This window comes from Lepisosteus oculatus, chromosome 2 (genome assembly GCF_040954835.1).
Source record: "Lepisosteus oculatus isolate fLepOcu1 chromosome 2, fLepOcu1.hap2, whole genome shotgun sequence".
NCBI lineage: Eukaryota > Metazoa > Chordata > Actinopteri > Semionotiformes > Lepisosteidae > Lepisosteus > Lepisosteus oculatus.
In genome coordinates, this window is record NC_090697.1 from 53,869,260 (window position 1) to 53,889,440 (window position 20,181).

The window sequence follows — 20,181 nt, forward strand, 5'->3', positions numbered from 1 at the left end:
TACACAGTTCAAAATTAAAGGCTCAAATGCTGTACATGAGAGGTAAACCTGGCGGTTTTACAAGGCGACGCCGGATAGTTAGTCACGTGACACACGTGAACTGCGTGATACCCCGGTGGGCGTGTCGCGGTATGCCGCGAAATGCCTCACCCATTTTGAATGGCTGCATCTGTATATTCTAATCACAGTGGGGGCAGGGTGTGTGGAAACAGGTTTGGTTGAAAATGCATTGGGGATCTATGTTCTTCACACCTGAAACATTTTTTCTGAAAGCGTTTTCTTCCCAGTTTAGCTGATCTTGTTAAGGCATGTTACTGTTTACTGTTACTGACCATATTAATTTGAAGTGCTTAATGCCATTTTTTGACCATGCACGAATATTCTTATGTCTATAGCTTCGCAAGGGAATCAGTGCAAATTGTAATACTAATTAAATGACCAACGGCACTTTCCACCCCCATTACATTCTCAGAGTAGAATAGGCTAACCTTCTAATTAAAGACAGTCCACACTCCCCCATGGACAGGAAAAGTGCCCGCAGGCAGGGCAGGTAATATGGTTAGTAACATGCTCAGAAGGAGCATGTAAAAACTATAACCACATGAAAGACTTTGATGGTTAAAATGTTTAGGGAGAAATGGAATACTGGTGTGTATTTTTTCTTTAAACTACCAAGACCAGCAATATACAGTACAGTTTACATAATATGTGTATGTTAAGACTGTAAGCAGGAACATTCCTATTCTTAACTCAGCAGCTTATTAAAAACAGGGTGTTCAAAACGTTTTTTTACACAGAAGTGTGACACAGCGGCGCATTGTGAATCTGTTTTTCCACGTTTACAAAAAAAGTGGAATACAGTAATACTTTATAGATACATATTTTTAGATACTTAAATTAATATCATTATTAATTTCTCTAGATACGTGATTCCATACTATATTCCCCATTATAAAATGGATAATTCCGGTCTTGAAATCTGATTGCCTGATACACATTCGAAGAAGTCCTATATTTTCTAATATGCACACCCCGGAATTTTGACTTAACTGTGTGATGAAGAAATTTTAAAGACTACTTCTTAGCGTAAATAAAAAAGCTTGGATTCTCATGATCAGTATCTGATCCACATATTTTTTCTGTTGTCTTTGTTGTTCTGTTGAGGATCCTTGTGATATTTTGAGCTCTCGTTGAATGATAAAAGTGTAGCAATTTAAATTATTTTCGTTCTTAGAAATTATGAGACGCTCTGTTTTCAGATTTTGTCTGTTATAGTAAAAGAAAATGCCCGAGGAACTAAGGATTGGACAGTTTTTCAATGCTTGTACAATTGATGGAATTGTTCAAATAAATGTGCTAAATGAATGAACAAAAAAAGTCATTTATTCCTTTATCATATTGGCTAGCTAATGTTCCGTCCTTGTTAGTTAGATCATCGAAATGCTATGGTGTTACTTTTTGTCAAAAAAATAAAGTCTTTTCGTTTAAAATGACAGTTACAAAGAATGTGGACCAGCGTAATACTTTGAGTTTACAGCTTTTCCAAGGTTATTCATTATTAATACTATTAGTAATATCTTCGGTAAAGGCTTTGATGCATAAAATATTTCTGCATAATTAAAATATTTATGATAAAGGTAAGTTGTGTACTTTTGCCCAACTGAACAATCTTGCTTTCATAAAATATACAAACTTTTTAATGACTGATGATTAACATGCTGTAATACACAGTTTAAATTTAAAAGCTCAAGTGCTGTACATGAGAGGTTAAGCTTTATTGGCTCCTCCTGGCGGTTTTACAAGGTGATTCCGGAAACGTTCCTGTATAACGGCAAATGATACGTTACACCGCATCATACCGCGTTTTGATGGGACACGCCCACGTGTTGTATCATGTTGTACCTCACGCGTTTTGAATGGCTGCATCTGTATTATCTTCAGTTGGAGTAAAAACCAGTTTACCCAGTTTAACTCAACCTAATTCACTTCAAAACACTTTATTCAGATTTAACAGATGCCTTTACAACAACCTTAAAACAAAATCGTATATATTGTAATTAGAATCGAGAATAACAAAGCGGTATTAAAAATACCACTGAAACTATAGTAATGTGTCTGGTCATTATTAACGGCATTAATTTTAATAATAGTGATTTCAGAGTGTTTTTTTCTTCAGTTTTCATAACCTTCACTTATTAAAATGGCTGTATATGAGACATGATGTTTCAGATGTCAATTACTTTGTGAACAAATGACAGAGCCTTCAAACCACAGGCATTTTAAGGATCGCAATTTGTCTTTTTATTTAAACAATACCTAGTACCTGGTTGCATTTTTGAAACCTTAATTTGAATAAAGTGGATCCCAGGTGTTATATTTTTTATGCATCAGTTGAAGCCTTCTGAAGTCTCTTGAAAACATAAAAATGTAACATAATATTGTGGGGCAAGATGCAAAACTGATTCTTTAAATTTTTAAGAAAGTCAAGAATAAGAAACAATAACGTATCTGCCTAAAATAGAAATTGCATGATTTGAAAACCCATAAAAAAGTTTTTTTTTCCTTTTTAATTAAACATTTGAAACACTTTAATTTTGTCAACCCAAAATACATTTCGTACAGATTCACATTGTCCTGTCTTCCTGTGGTGTGAAGCAAATCAGCAGGTGCTTGAGAAAATAGCGCACCACCCACTGAGCTCAGTCAGAGAAGAGGCCGCACCATAAAGAAACCGTTATGCAGCTTGCACTGAGCGTGTCTGCCTTTAAAACTTAATAATGGAATGTAAATAATTTATTTTAACTTGAAATCTTTTAATTATCATTAAACATAGCTTTCTCACCAGTTAGTTTTATTTTTGAAACCATTGTTAAACAAAGCAGGGGCTTATGGTACTTTCTCATGACTTTACACATGGAAAGATAATACATTTTAATCATTTTTATTTTTTAAAAATAAATTTTAGAAAGTTTGATCTACACAATTATCACAGACTTTTTTTTGGTGTATTTTTGAATGTTATGCCACAGTTCAATATTTCATTAACATCTAAATAAGAAAGTCAGGTGTCAGGTGCATAAACTATTAGTAATCAATAATTAGTATTAAAATTCGCACTGTGATAAATTGTTGCACTTCTTCAACATTTTGTAAAAACATTAATTTACAAGACTTGGTATAGTCTGGGTATGTTCAAATATACGTTAAATCTGACTATCAGAAAATAAGTTTAATACGAACTTATAAAATAAAAAATTGAAGGTAAAATAGAATTTAAAAATTAACCCAGGGTTCACTTTTTTTTCTGTCTCTCAGTATTCTATCTCAACCGCTGCGATTCAAACACAGAATGGTGTAAAATGCGGACATGTCAGGCAGGCAGAGGGAAGGGGGAGGGGGGAGGTGTCTTCCCACCTCTATGTCTAGTGCCAAAGAGGAATGGCTTAAGCAACATACAGAGCCGAAAAAATTTGGTGTCATCTTCTCCAGGGAAGCGTAAAGGTATGCTCCTTGTAGAAGAATTTTCATCTCGACCGTTTGCCCACCTGCTAACACACAGAAGCAAACTGAATACAAAATGTACTTGCAAGAATAACAATTATAAACATAAAAAGACATAATTGCTTTATACTGTTATACTGCACAGTGTATTAAACTTAAAACTTTATGGGCACCACACTGTGAACAATGCTGCCCACTAAACCCTTTTTCCCAAAAATTTCATGGGGGCAAGGTCATGTAGTTGATTCATAGCTGGATACAATTTTATCTTGCCTCATAAAAGCAAAACTTCAAACATTTGTCAACATATTTTACTAAAATTATCCATCTCAGTGATCTCACTGTGTTAATCTCACTATGGCCCTGGTGCTCACTCAATTTTCACACTCCCAGTAAAATAAAAAAACAATTTCCGCATTATCACCTCGCACTAGTAGGGAAGGAAAAGTGCTGGTGGTTATCTACTTCATTCTCCATCACTCTGCCCAATCCCCCTGGACAGAAAAAGGTGATTAAACTTCATTCAAAAGGGTGTGGTGTGTTAACACAAAATCTGCTTAAGAGAGCCCCTTGTAAGAGCAAGGTGACTTTCTGCTCAATTAAATAAAACTACAGTACAGGGCTGAGTTTCCCAAAAGCATCGTAACGCTAAGAACATCATAAACTCGCTCTTAAGATCGATCGTTAATTTACGAGTGTTTCCCAAAACCTATCGTAACTAAAGTAGAACGTTAAATCCTTTGTAATCTACGTGCTCCCCGACCCACTCGTTAATCACTAAGTGCTTCTTTAACTGGCTACCTCCTGTGCCAACCTTAGCTTAGAGATTGCCAGACAGAGCACATTCAATTCACGTCATGACAATTCTCTGGAAATATAGAATACTAAGATTTTATATTAAGGATTTTGATATTTTGTTGTACTATGTAAGGGGAAATTTGAAAAAAGAACATTTATTTATACAGTAATGAATTTATTAGTCATCTTGGGTAAAGTTCATATTCATAAGTCAAATGTTTTAATAATACTCTTTTAGTACTTTTGGGGTGGGGTTTAAATTGTATTTAAATTCCATAAAGAACGTGAAACATGTAACATGTATTACAATGTAGCGCCACATAGTGCGGGCTGAGAACAGTACCTGGGGACTACCGGACTGTATATAGTGGGACGTAGGCTGAGATACAGTCTCTTCCATGCGTGTGTGTGTGTGTTAGTGTAGGTGCAGCGCTGTAACCCCTGTCCCTGTATGTGTACCTTTCCTGATTCAAGTTAATAAATGTGTCGTTCAACCCCATTGCCTGAGTCCCACGCCTGCTCCATTCCGTATCGAAACCCGCGGTCGATACAATGTTTAAAGTTTGAATACCGTTTTATGTTCTGTCGTGATTGTTAACGGTAAAGCTTAGACCTACTTGTTTTTAAATTTGATTATAGGTCCTGTATTTGTTGTGTGACACGTGCCAAGCTTAGTAGTTAATTTTTCCATTGAGTTCCAATACACCCAATAACTATAAATAACAACAGTTTTTTTCTCATGAAACACTGCGATTCTTAGTGATGGCAGCGCGCCAAAAAATGTTGCTTTAAATCAAAGACGTCGTGCAGGACGCATACACAGTCCACACAATTAAACTTGGTTTTCTTTTACGGCATGTCAGTCATTTATTTTCTTTTCTCTTAGAAACAATAAGGGTTCCATTTTGTACCTGTCTATACACTTTCGCTTAAATAGTGGTTAAGTCATGAAGTCATGTTTGCTTCATATTCCTTTTCACAACTTTATTTCATCCCACTGAAGGACCAAAACCGACACCATATAATGAAAGAATTGTCAATCGATTGTTTTTCAATTGACTTGTGATGCTTTTTGCTAAGCAACTTCAGGGGAGGGGTTAACAAAGAAGTACTTTATACTCACTAGTTTAATTACCGATTAAGAGGGGTTTTGGGAAACGCACGAAAAAGTAGCTCGTACGTTATGTACGTAGATCGTAAAGTTGCTCGTTAGTCTCTAAGATTCATCGTTTTGGGGAAACTTACCCCAGACAGATTTTAAATTCTTCAAGTAAAACAAGCTGTCAAAATAAACTAATTTGCAAGGAGTACACGACTTCTCAAAACGTACCTTTTGTCTCTTGTGCAAACTCATCAAAGTTTTATTTTTTTATAATTCTGATATTATAACGATATGCCTCAGGGACTCATTAATAGTACCACTCCCCCCAGCTGTATCTCGCCTCCCGCTGTTCCAAAGCCGTATGGTATCAAAGTGCACCTGATCGCCTCAGTCACTGCCCCCTCTCTGTCATCCTGACCTTACCTTGCTATGCCTTCCCTGACGTCATTCTCCAGACACTTCCGGATTGTACCGTCACGCATAGGGTCTTTTACAACACACTCCACGGGAGTCGTATTCAGCTTCCGTGACAGTTTGCATACCACTGTACATGGATATCCCGTTAACTTACATTAAGTTATAAATCTGGCTATTGTGAATGTTTTTTACATGTATTTTAGATTCGTTATGTATTAGGATAGAAAAATGCAAACAGAGGAAATTTATTTTTATGCTTTGTACTGCAGTGTAATTTAGTAAATTTTAGTTTCATAAATGCTCAAATTGCATTAGCATTACTGAATTCATTCTTAAGTGAATGAAGAGGACATTGAAATTATTGCAGCCTAGGGAAACAATAATAATGTACAATAAGTATTATCTGGTAGTAAGTTTTAAAAAAGGGGGGTGAATTATAGAAGTTCTGGCCTAGCATTCTGAAATGATGAATTTTAAAATAATTTAGATTGATAGATAAGACTTTATTAATCCGCTAGGGAAATTGATGTGTTACAGCAGTCCAGCCCAAGACAAGCAAAAACAGACATCAGAATAGCTATAAAAACAAAAGACAACAAAATAAATATAAAATAAATAAATAAAAAATAATAAATACAAAGGTGTGTGCAAAATGTGATGATCATAGTCACTGTAGAAATAATAAAATATGTGCAAAATGTGCATAGGTTTATACAGACTGATTGTCCAAAAAGTACAATGGAGCAAACATGCTGTCCATAGACGAGCAAATGAAGGGCTAACAGTCCTAGCCTAGGCCAGTGTTATACACCCTGACAGCTGTCGGGAGGAAAGACCTGTGGAAACGTTCCCTTGAACACCGTAGCTGGAGCAGTCTGTTGCTAAAAGTGCTCTGCTGCCCAGTAACAGTCCCATGAAGTGGATGAGAGGCGTTGTTCATTATGGCTGTGAGCTTGGTCAGCATTCTCCTCTCAGCCACCATCTCCAGGGGGTCAAGGCTCATCCCCAACACAGAGCCAGCCTTCTTGATAAGTTTATTGAGCCTTTTTGCATCTTTTGTCATGATGCTGCTGCCCCAGCACACAACAACATAGAAGATGGCCGCCGCCACTACCACTGATTCATAAAAAATGTGTAGCAGTGTTCCACAGACACCAAAGGACCTGAGCCTCCTAAGGAAATAGAGTCAGCTCTGACCTTTCTTGTACAGGGCGTCAGTGTTACCAGACCACTCCAGCTAATCATCCAGGTGTACCCCTAAATACTTGTAGGACTGTACCCCCTCTATGTCCTCACCCTGGATGGAAACAGGGTTCAGCGGAGACTTAAAATATTTAGTAAAAAAGTAGCTAGTTGGGTCAGAAGCTATACACAATATTCTCTAGGGCTAACAGAACCATATGCCTATAAACCTTCTTCCATGTAACCCGAGAATGAAAATTATAATCCAATGAGATTATGCTGTTATACACAGGAAATAGAGAACCCCCACACTCCTTTTAATCAAGGCAAGCAAGAGACAGATATACTGTAAATGCAAGCACCAACTAGCTAAGCATTAAAGCTATTGTTCTAGGTTTATCATTATTTATCTTTGATTCTTTAATTGAATCTGTGAAGCACAGACAAACCATCTTGTATAGCAGCTTCCTGATGAGGAAAGTGCAGCAAACTTGAAGATTAAACAAATGTGAAATAGAAATGACATTTACAGTACAATTACTTAATGCTGAAACATACCACATTGTCTATCTGCAAGTGGTCACAGAGCTGCAGTCATGCCATGGAGATAAACACAGGCAGTGTCACAAAGAGGAAATCCAAGAAGAACAGTCGAGCAGGCAAGGGTTTCGAACACTGAAGAGGATCTGTGAAGTTCAACGATCGAAGTAGAGCAAGAGAAGGTTTAAAACAAGATCTAGGAATCATGGTCGAGGGAAATCAGAAGTCATGGGAGACTTGTCAGAAAGAAACCTTTTTTATGGCCTCATCACAAAAGGCAACGTCTAAAGCATTTAAAATAACCTTGATAAGCACAAATCTTTTCAGAACAAAGTGATGTGGACTGATGACACTTGAACTTTTCAGCCTCAACCAAAGAAGATACATTTTGAGAAAAATGGGTGAAGCTTTTAAAGAAAAGAGCACCTTGACAATTGCATGAAGGTGGATCTAGTATGCATTGGAGTTGTGTGGCACGCATTGGCATGGGAGATATTGTGTGGGTGGGAGGAAGAATGGATTCAACTACTAATTCTAAGCCTATGGCATAGTTAAATGGATGATGCGGTGGCAGGACTTCAGTCTTAACTTTGCAGCAAACACATCAGCAAACGCATGGTAGCAGGAAGCTGACAGAGAGGTATAATGGATGTCACCTTTCTACACTGTGAGGGAATGCTGCCACCCTGGACTCTAGGTGATGAGTTCTTTGTGAGTACAATCAATCTGAGGTTTGTGCAGTTTCAGCCAGGGAAATCCCAAGACCAAGGGTCAGAGCGGGGATCAGGCACACAAAAGAGAAATTGTTTCATGATGAGTTGCTTCCATAGTGAGATTCAGAGGATGGGTCTGCTGGATAGTGAGTCTGGAGCCGAGGAGTTTTCCATTCAAGCTTTGGATGTTGGATGGAACTGAGCAGGCCTTCAAGCATTCAGCTAGCCCTGAATGAATAAAGTTCCCAGCAGCTCCAGAGTCAACAACAGCATTTACTTGGACTTGCCAGGTTCCCTAGGACAGGAAAATGTGCACAGTGAGGTAGTGAAGGAAATTAAGAGATTAAATTCCTTTGCTCAGTAAGTTTTTCCCTCTCCTTATTGAGGTGAGACTAGAATATCAGGGAATTGATCGTGGAGGTGTCCCTTACCTCTGCAGTAGATGTAAGCCCATTCATTCTGCATCATGAATGTTCCTCCTTGGCTGATGAGAAAGAAGAAACTGACAGGGCTGGATTCAGAGAGTGTTCTGGGTAAGGGAACCTTGGGGACTCATCCAACTGGACCTGCTGGTACTTCTCCTGCCGTTGTTCTTGAAATGCACATTCAGATGGGATGTCAGACTCATGAGGTCTTCTAGTTCTGGTGGTATATAATGGCATGCTAATTAATCTTTCAGTTGATTGATTAATAAGGAGAAGCCACCCCCTCATCCAATCACAATGGCCAAGGTCCAGAACTGGATGGAATTTCAAGAGACTGTGTGGTTTTCTTTTTTTAGTTGCAGTACTCAGTGCAATTTCAGTCCAATTTTTTGTGCTTGAACAGCTGAAAATTCATGAACATCAGTTCTTCCTTTTCCTACAGAGCTGTTGGCCAATACTTCCCTGGTGAATAAGGAATGCCACTTTTGATAAGTCAGAAAGGAAGAAAGATAGCTGCATTGAGAAAATAATTCTGCACTGTGTAAGGAAATCACAGCAGGCTGAAGAATCTGGAAACTCAGAGCTCAGTGCTATGATTTGAGTGGAAGCCACACTGAAATGGCTCAAACAAGTTATTAGCTATCATATAAGCCTGTAATTGATGTGCAACCACATGTTCTAAAACCTTAGATAGTAATGATAAATAAGAGATTCATCTGTAGTTCACCATTATATCAGAATCCAAAACAGGTTTCTTCAGTAAAGGAGTGATGCAGCCTTAAAGGCAGTAAGGACTAGACCCAGGAAAAGGGAACTGATGATGATTTAAACCAGTGGTTTTCAAACTTTTTGAACCAAGTACGACCCCTGATCAAAACAAAGCATCCAAGTACCACCTACAAGTCATCTTCTCATACGAACCACAGTCTCAATGACCAACATGAGCACGCATGTGCATACAAAATCCCATACACATAATAAAAATATCACTGAACATTTATCATTTCAGTGAGAAGGGTGAGCCTTTTTAGTAAGCATAGCAGATGTGAATTCATTGGTTGAGCCTTGATACAATTCACAACTTGACAGGCATCCTCAGGCATTTTCTTGACTGCCAAGGCTTTGCGGTGGATGCTGCAGTGTTTTCACTTCATATCTGGAGCAACCTCTCTAATTCATGCGACTACACCTCTGTCTCTGCCTGTTATTGCTCTAGCACCGTCTGTACAAACCCAGATGCATTTTTTCCAGTCGATGCCATTCTCTTCGATAAATTCATTCAGAAGATGGAATATGTGCTCTTCTGCAGTTTTTGTTAGTAGCGGCTTACAGAACAGAAAGTCCTCATGGGACGTGCCCTCAAACTCATATCTAACGTAAACGAGCAAATTTGCCAAGTCAACGCCATCTACAGACTCATCTAATCGCCATGAAAAGCATCTGCTCATCTTAACGAGCTCTATCAATGTACATCTTCCATATCAATAATTCTATGAGTGACTGTGTCATTCGAAAGAGGCAGCAGGTCAAGCTGTTTAGCAGCTTTTTCTCCACACATAATATGAGTCAGCACTTTTGCAAACGGTAAACAAAGTTCTTCACAAATAGTGTTGGATTTACCTGCTTTAGCAATCTGCAAGCTTGCATTTCAGTCCATTTCAGAAGTTTAAAGAAGTTATTTAATTTGCATGGGAGCAAAACAAATGTATTTTAATTTATCTAGAACCTTAAATAGTTTTCTATCTATCACACTTTCCTGTGCTCACAAGATTGGCATTGTTCCAAAATCACGCACATTCTCCAACCTCCTTATTTGCTGAAGATAACTTTTTCAAATACAATTGGTCGCTTACATTCGCTGCAAGCATTCCTATACAATCGTATAGAATTACATAGTAGCTCTTGTGTTCACTCAAGTATTAGCACATGCTGTATCGTAGTATGTAGGCTGCGTATTTAACACAAACTCATTTTATTAAAATAATAAACATGGAAACCCGTCCCAATTTTTCAGTGCACACAAAAAATTTACAGGGTCATCTGGTGTACCACCTGTGGGCACTCTGTGTACCAGCAGTGGTACGCATACCACAGTTTGAGAACCACAGATTTAGATAATTTATGAGCAGATGTCTGGGAGGTAATCTTTCAATAAAGAGGTAAGGATGGGATCTAGGCAACAAAAAGTTGTATTACAGATGTTAATATTTTATTTAATAAGTTAATAGATTTATTTAATAAGTTGATCCAAGTTAAGTAAGCTAAATTCAGAAAAATCTGGTACATAGGGAAATTCAGTGGAAAAACGTAAGCTTAAATAGTTGTAGCTGTACAGATTGAAAGAATTAGAAAAACCTAAAGTCAGCAATCAGGAGTGGAAGAAGAGATGGCAGAATTCTCAGTGGTTTAGTGAGCTTTTGTAAGAGCACTTTATGATTTCCTTGCATTGAGTTAATGGAGATATAGAAGGATCTGGCAGAAGCTAGAGCAGCTCTGTACATTTGTATGTGTTCGTTATAATCCTGAGTGTGAACCACTAGGACAGATTTTTTGCTTAAGTGTTCAAGGTGCTGTCCAGCTAGTTTCAGATTGTGAAGTTCAGGTGTGAACCATGGAGAGCAGCACTTGCAGGAATTTGAGAGTTTATTCAAAGTGCTAGTCAATGCAGTGTTTACATTATTGACTATGTCAGCTGTTATAGTTGACCAGTCTTGTAAAAGGGGAGAATTAAGTACAGCTTTAGAGAAATCAGAGTTGTTCACAGATTTCAAGTTTCTAAAGCAAATTGAGCATTTCTCGCTGAAGAAAGAGGGATACAGATATCAAATAATACAGCTATGTGATCAGAACATAGGTTACATAGGTCAGTGTAACGAATATTGAAACTTTAAGAGGCATTTTGGCCAGAAGTGCAAACAAGGATGTGACTACAGACATTGAAGGGAAAATACACCAATTAAGAGAGATCAAAGCACTCCAGCGTAGATAAAAAAAACAAGATGATGATTTATAGTACAGGGTTTCAATGTGAATGTTAAAATCACCAAGCATTTGTAGTGTGCTCTCTGAAGGCACCAGTTCTGTAGGGTTTGGGCATTTACTGGGACAATTATTAATTGTAGCAGTAAATCACAAAATTGATTTTTTTAATGGCTTTAGAATCCAACCATGTGATATAACTCAAACAACGCACACGCACACAGGCACTAATACACGAGGATACATTTATTAATACATAGAATATGCATATAAACCTAACAGATCTTATAGAGAGGGTTATCAGAATACAAAAGGTATATATTCAGTCAGTTACGAAGTGTTACATATATCAAGAGGACATACGTTCAGTATATCATTCATTAAGACCGTTTCATAAATGAACTTGGTTATAACTTCTACATTAGATACTCAAAACAAGTACATAACTCTTACGAATTAAATTGATATCAACTGGTTGGGATAACAATTGAATTCTCAAGATGTAATGCATTAAAGTTGAATACTCATCCAATCTCTGGGGATTCAGATCTCCTGCGGGCACAAGGAAACAGTTGCAGACTTGTTGCTGTCCAATCCGCGCTCTCTGGCTAGGTGCCAGGCTGTGCTGTGTGGTTTGCGACAGTGCGCTGCAGGTGCTCACTGACCGGCTAGTTAGTGTTGGCTTTAACTAGCAAAGTTTGCGCACAGGAGAAAAGATGACTGTGGGTCCCAGCAAGTCAGGAAGAGGACCGGTTTGTTCCTGATGAAGAGCTAGTTCTGAATAGTGATTCAGCTGTCCACAGTTCTGACCTGTTCACGAGGCCTGCTGCTGGTGCTAACCTCGGGTGGATCCTCTGGTTACTCTCTGGCAACCTCCGCTCTAGACTCTTAGAACAAAGGCAAGTTCTGGCACTCGGACACACTGGCCGTTCCATGGTTGTCCGGGCTGAGTCTCAGGATGGTCAGGAGGCGCGCTGTGAGAATGTCCTGCCCTTGGGAGCCTTCTGCTCCTGGGCCATCTTGCCCTGGAATTCTCCTTTGAATTTCCTTTAGAAAAGTCCACAGAATTCTCTCCAGAATCTCTCAGGCCCTCTGTGTTGCCTGTTTTTACCTGGAGGAACTTCAGCTCGTTCATTGGCTGAAAGTTCCATGGGCATCATAGTCCCACGTGGGTTACTCGGCCCTACCAGTCCCTGATTGGTTGATCAAGGTGAGATATGAGTCACTTACTCCTGACACTTAGGAATGCAGTCCAGATGTCCATCTGGCACTCCCTAGACAGATAGGCGCCAATGGATGACCATTGATCATGATAGCCAGGCTTAGCTAAGTGCATCCCCCTTTGGGAGCTGTCCCTTATCAAAGGAAACCCTAAATCAGCCTGCATGAATAGTTTCTCTGTGGCTGCACCACAGAGATGAACAGAGATGGGGCCTCATTTGGGAAAGCCCAGAACACATAATTCTTTCTTATTAATAAGCCTCGCCGCTACACATTAATACTGGACACAGTCATTAGTGTTGTCAGCCGTTCAGATGGTTCAGATAAAAAGACAGGGTAGAACGTAGTGTTGTAACAGAAAGAATAAGGTTCTTGATCCCGAGATGAAGTAAAACAGATGAGTTTATTGCATGCAAGGAACAATAAAGCCGAAGTCTTGTTTCCTGCAAGAAACAACAAAACCAAAGTATTGTTCCCCATACCGGTACAAACTTTTGGGTTATATAGTATCTTCTTCTCCGTTTCTGACGTCAATCGGTCTGATGGTAAAGAGGGGGGTTCATGGTATTTGGCCAGTTTACAAGGTCCTGGCCAAATGGTCAGTTTAAGATTACACCCAGGGGGGTTCCTAGCTCGCATCTGGAATCCTTATAAGTCAACCCCCTTTCCTGCCATAAACCCCTGTTGCTTAGAAGTCTAATTTTCAGGCAGAACTGACTTCAGTTAACCCTTTTTACATTTTGTCTCTTACTTCAGTAGGAAGGCGATAAACAAGTAAAATCAAAAATGCAGTTGGCCACGGAGTCCAAGATATTCAAAGAAGGTGATAGAGTAAATAGAGAGCGCCTTGCTAATTATATTTTACCTGTGAACTACAGCCAAACTGCCGGCACAACCAACAGAGCATTATTTGCCTGCATAAGAAAAACCTGGAGAGACAACCTTATACAGATGCAGCCATTCAAAGTGCGCGGTACAGACACATACCGGAGGTAATTGGCTACGGCGTCCTGCATCGTGACGCGCGATGACGCAAAATACTGCGGTGCGTGATTGGTTGACCGACAGGGGCACTCGTGGTCCGTTGGTCTGTCGTAGAAAGACTTACTGTAAACGTCTTTACTGTGCCCGTTGTAGATATTGAATTTTATCACTGAAGGTAAATCTTAGTAGCTGAGGTACCTGGCACCTCACCGTGCCAGGCCACCACTGCATCACCCAGCTGCCAGTGCATCTCACCATGCCAGGCCACCACTGCATCACACAGATGCCAGCGCAACTCACCGTGCCCGGCCACCACTGCATCACACAGCTGCCAGCGCACCTCACCATGCCAGGCCACCACTGCGTCACACCGCACAGCTGCCAGCCACCTCACCGCACCAGGCCACCACTGCGTCACACCACACAGCTGTCAGTGCACCTCACCGTGCCCGGCCACCACTGCATCACACAGCTGCCAGCGCACCTCACCGTGCCAGGCCACCACTGCGTCACAACACACAGCTGCCAGTGCACCTTTACATACCCGACCACCACTGCATCACACAGCTGCAAGCGCATCTCACCATGCCAGGCCACCACTGCATCACACAGATGCCAGCGCAACTCACCGTGCCCGGCCACCACTGCATCACACAGCTGCCAGCGCACCTCACCATGCCAGGCCACCACTGCATCACACAGATGCCAGCGCAACTCACCGTGCCCGGCCACCACTGCATCACACAGCTGCCAGCGCACCTCACCGTGCCAGGCCACCACTGCGTCACACCGCACAGCTGCCAGCCACCTCACCGCACCAGGCCACCACTGCGTCACACCACACAGCTGTCAGTGCACCTCACCGTGCCCGGCCACCACTGCATCACACAGCTGCCAGCGCACCTCACCGTGCCAGGCCACCACTGCGTCACAACACACAGCTGCCAGTGCACCTTTACATACCCGACCACCACTGCATCACACAGCTGCCAGCGCACCTCACCGTGCCAGGCCACCACTGCGTCACATAGCTGCAAGCGCACCTCACCGTGCCAGGCCACCACTGCATCATACAGCTGCCAGGGCACCTCACCGTGTCAGGCCACCACTGCGTCACACATATTTCAGTGCCATATATTTCATGGATATTATGGAATATAATGGATGGATATCTTAGTTATCTTTCTAGTTCACAGGTTTGCATGCATAATTTAATTTTGAAAGCCACTGAGACATCAGGTACTACTGTTGTATTTATGAAAAAGAAACAAAACAAAAAACATACTAACAACTGTGCCATCCTACTCCTTAGTTAATACATTTTATTATTCATAAACAGTTAACATTGTTAGCAAAATATTTTGAATTATATTTAACCCTATTTTTTCTTTAGTTTTGTATTTAACTTATTATATGATAGTCAGACTTAATGTATATTTGAACAATGAAAATATATTTTTACAAGATTTTACATTAAGCACTTAAAATTAATATGGTTAATAATAGTAAACTGTAACATGCTGTAACAAGATCGGTTAAACTGTGAAGAAAATGCTTTCAGAGAAAATGTTTCAGATGTGAAGAACATAGATCTCCAATGCAATTTCAACCAAACCTGTTCCCACACACCCTGCCCCCACTACCATTAAAATATACACAAACATTTTAGCGTTTCATTCTGAGCAGAAGACCCTCACACCTGAAGAGTGCTGGCTGTGACGAATTAAACCGGTTTTACAGGTTTCAATCACAGACCATGTGACATGGGAGTCAGGAAACTAACACACAGCGCCACCGGATTTGATAACGCTATAAAAACGCTATAAAATAATGTGACCTGGCACAGAACAAGTTTACAGCACAGTACAAAAATAAATGCTGACCATGACTTTAGGAGCATAAATTGCCTTACACTCAATTTAAACACAAGCTGTCTTTAGCCCTCTAAGCTGGTTCATACAGAAATGTAGAGATCCAGGCTCAGAACACACAGCTTCATTAGCGAATACATATGCAGGACAACTAGAGAAGACGTTTTACAGAGGATGGATTTTTAGAAACAAAGTCAACTCCTAGGTACTGTAACTGTCGTGTGGATAGTTTCACAAGAATCAGACAAAGGTTTAAGCATCGCTTGTTCTAGATAAAACTGAAAAAAAAACAACAACCTATAATGTACTTCTTTGCGGCTCTGTTTGCCCAAATCATATAATCACAACGTTAAATCTAGAAAATAATATAACGTAACCAAAATCCGCAATATGGAAACAGAACCTGTGTAATTGTTGATAGATGATGTACTCGTAACATTTTTACGAGACGATCTACAACATTTAAAAAATGACTTGTATGTACTTGATATCTCTAATCAATCCACGGGTCCCAGCACAAAACGAAACTAAAACGCATACCGTTTCGCGCTTCTTATTAGTTGCTCAAAAGTAATTTGACCGTATGAAATGCATAATATAAACCTAGAAACATATACGTGAGCAGTACTTAAGCACTGTAGTATCGGTGTTAAGACATACCTCTCAAATACTGTAAATCAAGTTAAAAATATCTCAAGATCGATTCTGGTCATAATGAAACCATGTTTCGTGTATGTTTTCTTTTTCATCTTGAAATAACTCATTTCTAAATACCTTTTTCACTGTTAACATCTTGCAGCAACTCTGCAACAAAATATACACTCTGAGAGTTCATCCTGCTACCAACATTAAATAAAACAAATCTTAAGATTTCTATATTTATGTCTTTATTTAGTGGTTTCATTAGTGACAAAGGCTAAACTTTCTTGGAAAAATGTATTTTATGTGTTGCGGAAAAAACTAACTTGCTTTAACAAAATATGTTTACAAATCCTTTCACCTGGCATTTTCGTAGTTAGAAATTATGGAACGCTCTGTTAAAAGCAAGGGAGTTTTTATGTCCGTTGCAGTTCTTTTGGAACATGAATATAATTATATCGTTATTAATTTCTTGAGATACGCGATTCCATATTATATTCCCTTTTAATCAAATTCTAAAAGTATGCTTGTTGACTCCGGTATCACGTTAGTTAAAGACTTCGAAGCTTACAATGTTTAGGGAGAAATGGAATACTGATGTGTATTTTTTTCTTTAAAGTACCGAGACCAGCCATATACTGTATGTTTATGTTCCAAAATTAATATCGTTTATGGCCTTCACACGCGTTACAGTATGCTCCTATTCTTTTTATGCTCAGCTACTAAGATTTCCCTTCAGTGGTAAAATTAGATATGAATATTCAATACTTAAACGGGCACAGTTAAGACATTAAATATACATATACATACTGTTTACAGTACAGTTTGCATACGGTAATATGTTTATGTTACGCGATTAAAAAATAAATAAATAAAAATGAAAAGTCCAGCACCAGCTGGATTCAAACACACAACCTGCCAGTTGGTAGTCACACACCTAGACCAGTAGGCTACAAGACAGCTCGCATGAACAGGCAGGCGAAACAGCCCTGTCGCAGCACACAAATTCTTTAGATACGCGATTCCATATTATATCAGCAGAAAAGCTTAAAACTACCACTTTTTCACACGCTATTTCACATGCTAGTTAAATACTTCGATGCTTAAAATCGTTAGGGAGAAATGGAATACCGGTGTGTATTTTTCCTTTAAAGTGCCGATTCCTGGAATCTGACACCCCTTTGAAGTGGTTCCATAAAATCTGGTATACGGAAAAGAAAGCGTTGATAAATACAAGTGTCTTTTAATACACTCTTTGCTGTGCTCTTGAGGATCCTTGTGATATTTTAAGCTCTAATTGAATGATAGGTGTCGCATTTTAAATCATTTTCGTAGTTAGAAATTATGAAACGCCCTGTTAAAAGCAAGGACGTTTTTATGCCCCAAAGAATGGCTTGGACAGATTCCAAGTGCTTGTACAAATGTGCTAAAGAAATTATACTTTGAGTATACAGTTTGTCCAAAGTCATCCATTATTAATACTATTAGTAATATCTTCAGTAAAGGCTTTGATGCATAAATATTTCTGATAAAGGTAGGTTGTGTACTTTTGTCCAACTGAGCAATCTTGCTTTCATAAAATATACCAACATTTTAATGACTGATGATTAACATGCTGTAATACACAGTTCAAAATTAAAGGCTCAAATGCTGTACATGAGAGGTTAAGCTCCCCCTGGCGGTTTTACAAGGCGACGCCTGATAGTTAGTCACGTGACACACGTTAACCACGTGATACTGCGACACGCCCACTGGGGTATGCCGCGAAATACCTCACCCATTTTGAATGGCTGCATCTGTATATACTCTTACTGTATAATAGTTAACTTTTTCAATAGCTCAACTTTGAGGTTTACCTGTCTTTACCAGTAAAGCTTTGTGCATGTTTTAATCCCTCACTTAACCAAATGAGTCAATTAAGAACATTCTTAAGAGAAACATAGCCCAATGATGACCTGAAGAGTACAACAGGTAATTTAATGGAGCAAACTTAGTGAAGAAACTTTCTCAAGGGTACAATAGCAGGTTACCAACTATGATTTGAACACATGAACCTCTGGACCCGAATCCATAGTCACTGAACTGCTACACAGGTTGTGTATATATACAATGCTTAAATGAGAGGATCCATCCCATATTTAACATAACTTATTGTATGTCTTAATATAATAAAAAGTTAAAGGAAGGTTAAAAGCATTGATAGCCTTCTAGTCTTCTTTGTCAGTGTTCATACTTAGTGGTTGCCAAAAGGAAGATGTCTTTGTTATTCATGTTTGCAGGATGTGAGAGGTCCTTTTTGGAGAAGTTGGAGGTACTGTATGTGTCCAAGGGTGTTTATTTATACACTATTGCCTTTGCTTTCCAGGTGTGAATGCCAGCCTGCAACGTGCAGCTTTCCTGAGTGTGCCACAGGAAGTGTGCCTCGTATCATTTCTCGAGGACATGGTTCTCCTGGGAAATGCTGTGATGTCTTTGTATGTGTCAAAGGTAAGTTAGCACTGCTTCTTTTTAATACCCCCCCAGCCTAACCTGCTACTGTATTACAGATTCCTTGTACTTTTTTCTCTTTGATAACCCTTGTGTATCAATGTTCATATTACTGAGTGGATAGACCTTTGACCATCAATCAGCTTCCACTGCTTTTTTCAGCATTACACAGCAAAGAAGGAAATCTTAAGCTATTAACTAAGTGGCAAAGTGCATGAAATGCACCCCATAAAATGGACTCCATTAATTCTATCTGCCTGTTCTAATTACCTGTTCAATCAGTTTGGTTATTAATGCCATCGCGTGGAGCTTAAAAGAGAGATTAAAAGATGATTTTTTCCTTAAATGATTATTTTTATTAATGTTTTTTTCAGGAATCTGTAAAATCTTTATAGTTTGTTTTTCTTTAGAAGGAATAGAATTCTGGACTTGTAAAGAACAAATTGTTATGTCTGTACAAATGTAAGTATTAACAGAAGCACTAAATATGATATGGTTTGGGAATTCAAAGTTGCTAACAAAATTAGGATACATGTATGAATTAAACCAATTTGGTTATGGTTGAGAGTAAGCATTGAAATTAAGGTTTATGGCAGACTATAGAAATAAGAGTTAGAATTAGATTTGGGGTATAACATTTTACATTTATCACATTCTGGTCAGACAGTGCCAAAGTTTAGAATTAAAGTTAGGGTTTACAGATTAGATTTAGCCTTAATAGAAATAGGAACCTATTTCTTTAAAATACCAACTAGATGATTCTAGAGAATCATTGTTGTTTACCTTCTTTGGTTAATGCAGCTTTAAGAAATGTTTTCCTTGATTGAACTACAATGTAAAGCTCTAGGGTAAAAATCTTGATAATGGTAGCTAGGAAGTCAGAGAAAACAGACTATTTCTGACCTCTTTGACTCCTATATTGTGTGCTAGGGCCCTTCATTGTTCCTTTGACTAGTCTTCTTTGTCCTCTTTATTTGAGACCTCTCTTTGTGTTGATGTTTTTTTATTTAAATATTCTGCAAAGGCTATATTGAACTTTTTTCTCATTGATCTGTGTTTAATTAAACCTAGATTTGCAAATACCCCTAGAAATCTCTCAGAGAATGTAAATAGTATACATGAAAAAGCTGTTTTTCAGTAGAGTCTGATGACCTTACAGGCAAAGCCAAAGGAAACTTAATATGTCTCCCTGGTACAAGAAAACAACACCTGTAGTATAGTCAGGAAGCAATATGTTTAACACCAATACAATATTTTCTGAGTCATTTGGACTCAAGTATACATAATAGTGTAATTATAATAATTGCATACACTTATATAGT

At 38.9% G+C, this 20,181-nt stretch overlaps 1 protein-coding gene across 5 annotated transcripts in view; it reads left to right on the forward strand.

Annotated features, from left to right (window-relative positions):
- crim1 (cysteine rich transmembrane BMP regulator 1 (chordin-like)) overlaps positions 1-20,181 on the forward strand; it is a 619,278-nt gene that overhangs the window by 287,895 nt on the left and 311,202 nt on the right. For all 5 annotated transcript variants that reach the window (XM_069179104.1, XM_069179116.1, XM_069179125.1 and 2 more), the window contains exon 5: positions 18,738-18,859. In XM_069179104.1, the coding sequence (XP_069035205.1) occupies positions 18,738-18,859 (122 nt within the window). The remainder of the gene's footprint in view (positions 1-18,737; positions 18,860-20,181) is intronic.